At 33.8% G+C, this 12327-nt stretch overlaps 2 protein-coding genes across 35 annotated transcripts in view; one reads left to right on the top strand and one right to left on the bottom strand.

The window, feature by feature from the left end:
• Positions 1–956: 956 nt before the first annotated feature.
• Positions 957–11234, bottom strand: LOC125669805 (armadillo repeat-containing protein 7-like). The gene is made up of 7 exons (XM_048904602.2): positions 11094–11234; positions 6135–6233; positions 5758–5826; positions 5103–5169; positions 4650–4720; positions 2885–2976; positions 957–1392 (listed from the first exon to the last, which is right to left on the bottom strand). Exons 1-7 carry the CDS (start codon positions 11200–11202, stop codon positions 1315–1317), a joined length of 585 nt encoding a protein of 194 aa, XP_048760559.2. The 5' UTR covers positions 11203–11234; the 3' UTR covers positions 957–1314.
• Positions 11086–12327, top strand: part of LOC125669795 (5'-AMP-activated protein kinase catalytic subunit alpha-2-like) — a 43781-nt gene continuing 42539 nt past the window's right edge. For 30 of the 34 annotated variants that reach the window (XM_056161261.1, XM_056161262.1, XM_056161268.1 and 27 more), the window contains exons 1-2: positions 11323–11639; positions 12017–12158. In XM_056161261.1, the coding sequence (XP_056017236.1) occupies positions 11540–11639; positions 12017–12158 (242 nt within the window). In that variant the 5' untranslated portion in view covers positions 11323–11539. Of the gene's footprint in view, positions 11224–11313; positions 11640–12016; positions 12159–12327 lie in introns of those variants that run through there. The other 4 variants (XM_056161257.1, XM_056161275.1, XM_056161256.1 and 1 more) reach the window with 2 other exon arrangements.

A 12327-nucleotide genomic window follows, 5' to 3' on the forward strand; every position in this document is an offset into this window, starting at 1 on the left:
TCAAGAAAAGGGTTCTCAAGATACTGAGCAGACAGTATATTCCCATGTCAAGTTTGACCCTTGACCATGTGACCTCAAAATCAATAGGGGTCATCTTCTCTTGAAGATGTACCAGTGTATCAAGTTTGATGTCTGTCAAGCAAAGGGTTCTCGAGATATTTAACGGACAGTATATTCCTATGTCCAGTTTGACCCTTGACCATGTGACCTCAAAATCAATGGGAGTCATCTTCTGAAGATGTACTGGCGTACCAAGTTTGATGTCTGTCAAGCAAAGGGTTCTTTAGACATTGAATGGTCAGTATATTCCTATGCCCAGTTTGACCCTTGACCAAATGACCTCAAAATCAATAGGGGTCATCTACTCCTTAGGATGTACCAGTGTGCCAAGTTTGATGTCTTTCAAGCAAAGGGTTCTCAAGATATTGGGCGGACATTATATTCCTATGTCCAGAGTAGATTGACCCTTGACCTTTGAACCTGAAAAACAATAGAGATCCTCTTCTACTCATAACTAACCCACATATGAAATATCATTATCATCAAGTGAATGGTTCTCAAGATATTGAGCAGACAACACATGGTCTACAGACCGACCGACCGACAGGTGCAAAACAATATGCCCCCTCTTTTTCAAAGGGGGGCATAAAAATAGTGGGGGGATCACCCAATATATCTGTATTCGCTTATGAAAATATCAGCTATTCGGCAAAATACGGTAAATGTGATTATCTAAATCGTCTGAAAGCGAGTACATAACAAACTGCACATATGTACCTCGTCTCACCCCGGTAGATCCCCGCAGAAATAGTCACATGGTTTAGGCTTTGACACACTTTCTAAGAGGCCTCGATGGGGGGGGGGGGGGGGGGGGGGGGGGATTATCGGTCGTAATCATATATGGCACAAGGAGCATCTTGCTTCACGAGCTGACTCAAAAATCAACAAAGAAAGGAAATATGATGATCTTTTATTCCTTAAAAACTAGCTTTCCACAATAGGACACAAAGGGAGGTAAATCTGATCTGCCATCATCTCAGCAGTCATACCAGTTTTATTCGGGCCTGATCTTTGTTCCCTAAGCTTACAAAAAGTGCATTTTGTTTTTAACATGACATCTTTACATTATAAATGCACTCGTCATTATCAGACTCTCATGGCATTCTGGATCCCACATTTCTCTCTGTTAATAGACAACATTCTGTACCGATCCCACATTTCTCTCTGTAATGAGATGGCGTTTTGTGCTGATGTTCCCATGTCGGTCAGCTGGGTGTCCTATGCTTTGTCTTGTCACTTCTGACTGAGTGGATTTCAGTGATTTGAACTTTGTGCACTCCTTCTCTCTTGGACCTGTCTGGCAGCCTCGATCTGGGCTCCATCACAGTAGTCCTGTGAAATAAAAATCATTACTTGTATGTTGTTTTTTTATTCAACTCACAATGCATCGTCAGAAACCCACGGTTGATTACGCTTGGTCCATTCATTCCTACTCGCTCGTTCTCATGAATAAATACATGTATTTAAAAATATCGTCCAATCAAAGTAATCGTTATAGTAATGTTATGATAACAGAACTCTTCTGTTTTTAAAGGTAGTATTAACTTAACTTTGCTATCACAACAATTGTATACTGAAAATGGGCTGAAAGCGTCTTGTTGATTGGACAAATTTGCTCAGGGTGTACTATAAGCGCCTAATCAAATTGCCTCATTTTAAAATTATTCATGAAAACGAGCGAGTAGGAATGAATGGACCTACGGTTGATGTTGAGAGGAACGAAGCATAATCAACCGTGGGTTTCCGATGATGCTCAGTATGCGCAATCTTCTCCAGATATACTGAAATTCCAGATACCGAAGTAAAACTGTGTAGATAAAAGCCAGAATTCTGATTTCTGCTGGATAGTTAACACAAACATTAGTTACTTGTGTAAGAAAAGGCATTGAGTGGTAACAGTAGTCTGAGCCACTTCTTTTTGACTGTACACTCCCCTTCTAGGTATGTCTGGGCTGCATTCAAGACCGTAGTGGCTAGTCCAGGGGCTAGATATGGTGACTGATTTGTGCTATTTTACAATTTATCTTCTTTTTGTTATTTCGAGGCGAAAAGACAACAAAACAATATTTAACGATTTTTCGTCCTATAATAACGAAAAGACAACAAAATGATGATTAGCTACATTTCGCCTTAAAATAATGGAAAGACGACACATTGTAAAATGGCACAAATCAGCCACCATACCTAAAGCCCCTAGGCTAGCCGCCACAATCTTGAATGCAACCCTGGTCTTAATCAGAATTTATTCATGATGTATATTGTCGATGGACAACTTTTTTTTTCACATCATACATTCAGAATGTTGTTGTTTTTTACATTGTTCATTCAGAATGCTGTTGTTTTTTATATCATACATTCAGAATGTTATTGTTTTTTTTATATTCATATACATTCAGAATGTTGTTGTTTTTTACATTGTTCATTCAGAATGCTGTTGTTTTTTATATCATACATTCAGAATGTTATTGTTTTTTCTATATTCATATACATTCAGAATGTTGTTTTTTTTTTACATTATACATTCAGAATGTTTTTTTTTTTTTTTTTACATTATACATTCCGAATGTTGTTTTTTACATTATACATTCAGAATGTTATTGGGTTGTTTTTTTTGTTGTTTTTTTTTTTTTACATTTATATACATTCAGAATGTTGTTGTTTTTTTACATCATACATTCAGAATGCTGTGGTTTTTTATATCGTACATTCAGAATGTTGTTTTTTACATTATACATTCAGAATGTTGTTTTGGTTTTTATTTACATTATACAATCAGTCTGAGAATGTTGTTGTTTTCGACAGTGTTTTGTCATCTCTGCCTTACCTCCAGGAAAACCTTGGCCAGGTTACTCAACCTTGGGTTTGAGGACTCAGAAAAACGCAGCATGCATTCTACAATGGGCAGGGCGGTTATCTCTACAACACAAAAAAAATCCTCAAAATATAAAGAGAGTCTTTCCATAGTCAACCCAAAAGAATTTTTTTCAATAAGATGCACTGATTTTGAAATAGTATATCATTTTAAAAATAGCCCCATACACACCTTGAACATAGTAAAGGGTATGTCTCTTAATGGAAGTTATTTCATTCAAAATAATCATGAAGCATTAATTTTTAAGAAGGAAGTATATATTATATTTTGATGACACATTTCCCTGTTTACTTTGAGTACAATAAGTATACCTGTACATGTACTTTAAAATTCTAGTATATTTTTGTTATCCTTATTTCTTCACCTATCTGTCTTTTCAACTGTCATGCTTTCTTGTCAAATTGGTTTCTTTCATATTTCTTTTTTTGGGGGTGGGGGTGTTAAAAGCAAACATTACCATGTACTTTCTTTTATAGATGTAAACAGACGATTGAATACTTCTTTTTCTCAGAAAATAAAGTAGGTATATTTCAGCAAAAATTTTAACTGGCAAAAACCTTGGATACACCTCCAAGAAGAGTCAATAGTAATTCAAATCACCAAGGGGTTATAAAAATTCTGTTGACAGTAGTGAACACTTCTCATCATGGTTAATAAATACCTTTGACCACTGGTACTCTGAACATTGCTATAGGTGAAGACCTGAACTACAGTCTTAAAGGTAGTACATTTGTATATTTTCATGAAATTTTAACTTACAAGATTCATAGACTATCAAGAATTTATACTGTATGATTCATATTGTAAGATAGATTTAGTTTGCAAAGAAGAATTAAAGAATGAATGATACTCTGTATTGAACGCTCCTGTCTGTCCCATTGGTAAAATTTATAGCTTAAATGTTTGCAACCATATTTGATATATAGCATTTTTTTTCTCTTTTAGACACTTTATTGTAGTCTTTAAAAACTCAAATAATAAATTGAAATTTTTAACATGCCTTGAATAATCATGGTGTGAACAAACTTGAATGTAAACTACTACTTGAATATAAATTTGACAAATTGCAATCCCAAAGTATTTCTTCAAAAAATTCTTTTTCCTGGACATCGATCACGAAGTAAAAGTTCACATCCTTACTGTTTTATATGAAAATAAAAACAAAACAATAGGCCCTTGCGTCACAATGCTGATGGGAGTCACCTTGACCCTGCTGTTTTTCGGGAGAATCCAAAACCATTTTCAATTGTGAACATTCAGACAGAATATAGTGAAGCTTCCATGTGATAAAACGATCATTTTTAGGAGGTATATTACATCATCATAATGGCCGACTTGCAACTTCCTTTTCAAACATGAATGAAAATATGAATATCAGCAATATTTGGCTATTCCTTTAATATTATATTTCCTAGCTGAGTAGCTCAGTAGGTTAGCTTGTTGACAGATGAACTGTAGATCATGGGTTCAAGTCCTGCAGGGGTTTTAAATTTTTCAGATTACTTTCTACTAAAACTGCATTTTTTGACAGAATAAAGTAAATTTGAAAGTTTTCAATTTCAAAATATTGTTGTACATACATGTATCTACCATTTTTCATCCACATCAAATTTCTCTGGTGTAGCATACCTCCTTAAAAACTTCTACTGCATTTAGTGGCAAACACAAAGGTGCAAGTTTTACTGTCTTAATGACTTGTTAAAGCCTACATACTGACCTGCCTTGGATACCGGGGTCACGAGGTACATTAGGGTAGTAATAGCAGACAGGACTGTCTCTTCGTTAGGGCTAAACACAAATAAAATATAAAAAGACTGTCTATTTCACAATGCTCCAACAGACATGTGATTTAAAGAATGCAAAAAGAAGGCAATTTACTTGTTCATTAAAGATTAACATATATGAAAGGTCAAACGTGAAGACTGTACAAGAATACTGTCCAAACCTCTGGGAGCAAAATGTGAAGCGGTTTGAAACATCTCACATTCACACATAATATTTTACAGTAATTCATGAATTCAAACAATCACGACTTTAATTCTAGCAGTAATCAATGTTTTATATACATTCTGTTTCTACATCTTCTCAAGTGCACACCTACAGCTGTAACAACTTCTGAGAGGTTCTTGTAAATGTCTTTGATGTTGTTATGGTAACAACACACACTTACCTTGACAAGCATTTCATCACAAATTTTACTCCACCATTCTTTAAGATTTCTTCTTTGTTGATTTTGTCTGTAAACAAAATTAAACACTCCCAATATATTACACAGATTAAAAATGAAGATTGATTTCATTTGTTATAGTGCTTTGAATTTGACACGGGTTTATAAAACGCTAACTTTGTACATGATATCAACATTGAATATATGATAAATACCAATGTAATCATTGTTATGAAAAATATTTTAAGATATTTTCAGCCATTAGCTAAGATCAAACTCATGACCCAACACAAATTAATCTTTATAGTAAATCTCAAAATTTCTACCACTGGGCTAGGTGAATTTACAATATAAAAGTACCTCACCGTTTGTTCATTGGAATCAAATTCATATGGTGAGGGGTTAAGGACATGGTTGAATCTCATGACAAGCAAAATGAAATTATAATTTTTTTTCTTTCAAAATTTAAATATCTAAAATTAGATAAATGAATAAAAAAAAATTAAAAAATGAGAAAAAATTCTTAGTATTGGAAAGGACCGACCTTTTCAGATAATATCTAATTTGTTTTCAGTGCTGAATGCTGTAGAGTCTTGTCTCTCCCCCCCCCCCCCCCCCCTCTCTCTCATCCAGTTTTACCACCTTTACTGTTACTTACCTAGACACAAATTACAGAGACCCCCAATACCAAACTCTGCCAACTTCTCGTCTGTTTCATCTAGACAGTCTACAAAATAAAGTCATGAATCTTGTCACTATACACACAGATAACAAAAGAGTGGGGAATACCATCACAGCAATAGAAAATACACATTTACAATCTAAACAAATAACCATATGTTGCAGCTTATTGTAAAAAGGGTACAAGAAAGGAGGTGGGGGAAGTTAAGAGAGGTTAGGGGGCAGGATAGATGGAACTTCACAAACGAGACCCTGTGTACTTATACTGAGCTATTATATATTAAAATAAAAATTCATTGTGTTTCATACCTGCATAAATTATAGGAAAAGAATGAGAAATGAGAGAAAGATTACCTAGGAAAAGGTCTATGACATTCAAAGTCCTCATGTATTCATAGTTCACGGGATCATAAGCAAAATTCGCCAAATTTGCCAAAACTTCCTGCTTGCTTTCTGGAAAAAAGAATTTGACACTTTAAGGTAGTATGCCACATGATATAACAATAGTTGACTAACTTTCGAAATGCAAATTGTGTGCATTCAAGATAACTTCTTTAAGGAGGTATGCTACACCAAAGAAATTTGAAATGGATGAAAAGTGGAGAATATGTACAATATTTTGATATTGAAAAATTTCAAATCTACTTTATTTAGTCAAAAAATGCAGTTTTAGTAGAAAGCATTAGCAATCATAAAAAAATTCAAAACCCCTGCTGGACTCAAACCCACGATCTACAGTTCAGCAGTTGAACAGGCGATAATTTTCAAAATGAATAGATAAATACATGTATTGCATGCTGATATTTATTTTTTCATCCATGTTTTAAAAGGAAGTCGGCCATTATGATGATGTAGAGTACCTCTTTAAAGGGACTGGTTCATGATTTTTGATAAAGATATTTTTCATTTTTGCTGTTAAAAATCAAAAATATAACTCATCTAATGTTGACAGCCAAAATTTTGACCTTCTGAATGCAAGAATAAAAGCAAAATTTTAACCTTAAATCTGTGTTATGTAAACAAAGACTCGAGTCTTTTTATGTAAACAAACAAACAAGTGAAATATTGATTCTGTAATATAAAGCATCTTAATTTTGCAGTCACAAATTTTAACTTAAAGATGACACATTCTAACCAAAAAATGCTTGAAATGTGAAAGATATAATAAACTTAGATCGATATCCATTTCTTTTGAAAATTTCGTAAACAATAGCATACCGCAATCTTTGTTTATAAACTCTCTAAAATAAGCTTCTGTGATAATGTATAACCTTAATTTTTATGTGAAATCTTTCAAACACATTTAGACAGTTGATTTTAATCATTAAAAAAGAAAAACAAACTTTTGGGGAAAATCGTGAATCAGTCCCTTTAAGGAGCAAATAGGCAACAAAAATCCATAAAATTTGAAATAACAATTGCAATATATGATACTACCCATCTGAGTTCAGTATTACTGTTTGAATGATTGCAAGACATACTACACTAGTCTCCATATATTATATAGTTGAAATTAACGAGCAGTCGGGCTACTTCAAATGATTTTTACTACACCTGACAATTACTGTTTGAATGAACAATAAAATCCACTAGCCCTGACCAACTTTTCAGAAAAAATGATTAATTTCTCCATATTTAAATACTTGATTCAAATGAAAAATGTTAAGTTTGAACAAAAACGTATTTATTAATAATTGTCTCAAAAAATCATTAGTCTTGTCATTCAGTTTGATGCTTTTATTTTCAAACACTTTTTCTGTTTTTTTAAATTCTACCCGGCACAGAAATTCTTTAGTCCATTTAGAATAAAATGACCCCAGCCTTTTTTTGTAATTTCTATTTCATAAGTTCTGCTTTGTTTCTTCCTAACCTTTTCCTTTTTTTATCTCTTGGGACATCTTTCCTTGAGGACAAGAAGTCGTGATTGAAAATAGAGACATCTCGCAAATATGTCAACACCAAAAAATGGCTGTTTACAACATAATAAATTAAATTTATACATACTTTCTAATATTTAATTCAAATAAACTGGGTTTTTAAAATGAAAATGAATTCAATTCATCCGAAACATAATATTTAATTCAAATAAACTGGTTTTTTAAAATGAAAATGAATTCAATTCATCCGAAACATAACTTTACAAACATTAACATCGAGTAGATGTCATAAAACATCGCTTAATTCCGACCACAACTTATAGATTATTTCATCACGCGGTTCAAACTCGTTACATTTATTTTTTTTTTAATTAAGAATAAAATATCTTATTGTGCTAAGTTTCTTGTTTATTTTTTCAACATGACATTTTACCCAACGAACCTATCATTTAGTAAACTTGGTCGGTCAGACGTGCCTTAGTGTCGAACCTCGACACAACAAGCTACTACAAAGTTTGTTGAGAATGACAACAGTAACGCTAAATTCAAGCTGGCAATATACACGCATCAGTAATCCTAAATTTGGACAGGCAGTAAATACATGCCAAGTACACATGAAATCCAGACAAGTGGCATACACACACATATACAGACATATCAAGTGTGCATAAATATAAAAATTCTGTCATTTATTACAATGGGGATCAATGATTTACATTGGTAGGCTTACATATACGAAACAAACTGAACTTTAAATACAAAGGGCACCATTGGACGATGCAGTGTGGTATGGTGATATATGAAGATGATTTAATACTAAAGTGCATGCAACAAATGTTCTTTCATAACAAGTTACTTTGGTGCGTTATAGCAAGCGCAGCGAGCCAGTGCAAAGCGCTGACTTGTACTGCGAGCTCTAATGACTAGAACGCGGGAAATAATCCGAGCTAAATCTAAACCTCTAATAACAAGAAAAAAAATTTGACGCCAATCTCAGAATTCCCTTGTCAAAAATGGCTGAGATCTCGCCAAGTCACGTCTTGGAATATGATTGTGAACTTACGTGGATTATCATCCTAATTTTGTGGTCTCCTAGCTCGAAAATTCAGTGCACCGTTAGGCGTAATATTTAACGAAGTGCAATGTTGATGAAAGGCAGGGTAAGATGATGTGTGACGTCATGTCTATGCTTTGACATACATCATAATAAGACTGACAGTGGCGGATCTAAATACTTGTTATTTCCATTTGTAAAAGTCATGCTACCGAGAGAAAACATGTTTACGTAAACATTAGGCATACGTAATATGGTATCGAATACAAATTGTGTTTAATCTACTATGTTGCAATTTATTCCATAATATGCGAATGCTGAAAGATTTCATCATGGTGTTACAACTAAGATTATGTACAATATCATAAATATTGTTCTAATTTTCTCTTCTGAAACATGCCATTGATACAAGGGGATTGTTATATGAATTTCATTTTTTAAAAATTAGATAGGTACGCATAGGGTGGGGCGGGATCTGCGCGCATGTATGTGCAATAGTGTTGAATTTATCAATTTATTTAAAATTTAATTATCATTATATTGTAATGTGTTTTATGTTCAAAGGCAGTGCTGTTCACACAGTTTTACAAATTTGAAAGGTTTGCTACAAGACTTGGCCATTTTAATCGCACAATTGTAGTGACTTGGAAAGATTGAGGGCAGAAATAAGTAAAATATAGGCATGCAGTCGAGAGCATACAGTTTTAAACAAGTCGCGTGAAAGGTTAAGCAAGTCATAGTGAAGGCAGCAGAAAAAAAAAATATATATAGTATAAAAATATTTCAATCACATTATGTTTTAATGATTTAATACTTAAAAAACCCTGGGAGAAAACTAAAATGGGCCGTTTCCGCTGCCTAATTTCATTCATTTACTGAGTATTTGGCTAATAGATACTGTTTAAATTGAACTCGATGAAAGCATGAACATTACAAAATACATGTAGCTGCGCTCGTCTCAACGGCAGCACTGTACAACATATTACCCTTTAAGGCCAGATGATATAAACAAATTTTTCTACCTTTAGCACTGAAGAGTTCCCATGGTAAAAAAAATACTTTGGTTGGTTTTGGTTTTCTCATTTATAGTTGTTTGGAACTCTTCTGTGTTTTAAGAGCAGGAAAGGGGGTCAGTAAAGAATGTAAACAATTGTGATGCCATAATCATTCAGGAAAAAATCAGGAAGAATTATTAGTAAAAAACGTCATCAAAGGTTACAGAATGCTAAGAAAGGTTATGCATTATCCCTTGGACGTAAGATAGTGAATGTTGATGCCAATAACAACGTGGTGATCGAGGAGAAGTTGGATGAATCAAGAAAATTTTTTTTGTCTGGTGACAATTCACAAGAATGCCTAGGGAATGAAGAAACGTATCCATCTGATGCATCAGAGAGTGAGGAATCGGAAGAAGAGCATGAGAAGATGATTTGTTGGAGACGAGTTGTGGAACTTTGGAATTCTAGTGGACAATTTGGAAAAAGGTTGTGCTGCATGTGGTAGATCACTAGAATTAACAACGCATAAGACATTGTGAGGACGAAAAACGGTATGGACTTGGATCATTGCTATATATAAGATGTCAGCAGGAAGCATGCAGTTATCTTTCTCCTGCTTCTACTGGGAAACGTGACATAATGCAGAAATTAATGTAAAATGGCACATCAAAGAGATCCTGTATTAGGCATTTCTTTATTTTTTTCAGAGATGAATAGCAAAGGAAAACCAAGAGTGACAAAAAACAAAACAAAAAAAAACAACAGTAAAATCATAAATGCCATTCTAAATTATTTTCAGAAGTTGTAAAATTTTACTCTTATATTATGGGAGATAACTCTTCTTTGTCTTGAGAAAATCAGCCAATGTGATATTTACAATTTTGCTTCTACTCAGAAAATTCACCCCGTATGGTATATGATTTTTAAGTTTATATTACACTTTAAACATTAAGTCAACATATTATGAAGTTTATTTTAATTTGTAAACCTTTACTGAGGGTGCAATGTCCATATATGTAATTTTATTGAAGCAGCAATTGATATTTTCCAAGTGTAAAATTTGTAATGCATTAATATTTTACATGTTATGTTGTAAATCTAATAACAGTACACTCTGTTCTCCCTGACAACCATTTTTTGAGGTATAAAAAAGGTAAACAGATGAAGAATAAACTAAATTACCATGATAACTATTGTTTTGTACTTTTTTTTTAAATATGGAAAATATTTCACTCTCCAAGTCAAAGGAGAAAAGAATTCAAGGAATTATCCACTTTTATAAAAGAATGACATCATATAAAGTCTCTTCGAAAGAAAAAATTTGTTTGTATCATCTGCCCTTAAACCATTTTCAATCGGGTTCAATATTTCTCTAATTACAAACCCAGACTGTCTGTGTCCTGAAATTCGGTCACTAAAGCTTGCAAATAGCTGAACCGACCGATTCCATGGGGTCCGGTTCTCTTTGAGAGCTGTTCTTTAGTGCTAAACATAGTTCTTCTTTAAAGTATCAGGTAACTACAATCATCAAACATGCACTAATCTTATTTTTTTGCAACGCCGACATGAATGCGACCTTCAACTTGAGTACCTACTTCCGGAGAAAACAAACATTGGTTAATTTGGTCACGTGCTAATGTTGTTGATTTTTACAGGTCACATGTAGGTTAGAAAACAACTTTCTACAGAGATTAAGACTATGACAATTATTTGCTGCGGATCGATGCCATGAGAGTTTGTACATAAAATCAACGGTTTCATTTGATCTGTATTCGTCTTGAAGGCTTCCTCTGAACTTGGTGTGGTCGGTCAGCATTTTGAGTTTGAAAGATGGCGGAGAAATCGGCCTCGTCCCAAAATGCACAAGTCAAGATTGGTCATTACATCTTGGGGGACACCTTAGGGATTGGGACCTTTGGCAAAGTTAAAAGTAAGTGCTTCTACTGCTAATGGAAGAAGACGTATTTTGTTTTATAGAGTATCAGATCTAGAGTCGTAGTAAAGACGTACGAAAGTTCGTTGCCCTTTTAATCCATGCTGTGATATTTGTAAACAAAATCAATTAGAATCAATACACAGCTGCAATGTACACTGAGAAGCTTATAAGTTGAGTCACCGCAATATAAAGATGCAAAAATAAAAAGGAAGAAAATTTATGTAAATTAATCAATACACTGAAAATGATTCCGTTTCAAATTGGAGTTGGGTATCATTTATAGATTTTGCATAGAAAACGCATTGAAAATGATTTATGAAATGGGAATTGAACAGCTCTACATTTATGTTTTGATTTCTTTATCTTCACAGTTGCCACACATCAGTTGACCAACCACAAAGTAGCTGTGAAAATTCTGAATCGACAGAAGATAAAGAGTCTGGATGTTGTTGGGAAAATCAAGAGAGAGATCCAGAATCTCAAGCTTTTTCGTCACCCACACATCATCAAATTGTGAGTCAAGTCATGTGTATCATCAGACTGAGAATTATGATGTGTATCATCAAATAGTGAATCTTGCTGTTTGTATCATGAGACTGTTATGTCATGCATATCATCAGATTGTTTTATGTTGTGTGTATCGTCAGACTGTTTTGTCATGCGTGTCATCAGGCCTTGAGTT

The sequence above is a fragment of the Ostrea edulis genome, chromosome 4 (assembly GCF_947568905.1).
Source record: "Ostrea edulis chromosome 4, xbOstEdul1.1, whole genome shotgun sequence".
NCBI classification, from domain to species: domain Eukaryota; kingdom Metazoa; phylum Mollusca; class Bivalvia; order Ostreida; family Ostreidae; genus Ostrea; species Ostrea edulis.

What these genes read in the sequence shown, in the direction of transcription:
- LOC125669805 (XM_048904602.2), bottom strand. Translation starts at nt 11,202, where the DNA reads ATGTTTAGCACTAAAGAACAGCTCTCAAAGAGAACCGGACCCCATGGA. An exon ending in TCAGGACACAGACAGTCTGG is followed by an intron (nt 6,234 to 11,093) that starts GTTTGTAATTAG and finishes TCTTTTTTCCAG; the next exon opens with AAAGCAAGCAGGAAGTTTTG. An exon ending in GACCCCGGTATCCAAGGCAG is followed by an intron (nt 2,977 to 4,649) that starts GTCAGTATGTAG and finishes TTTGTGTTGTAG; the next exon opens with AGATAACCGCCCTGCCCATT.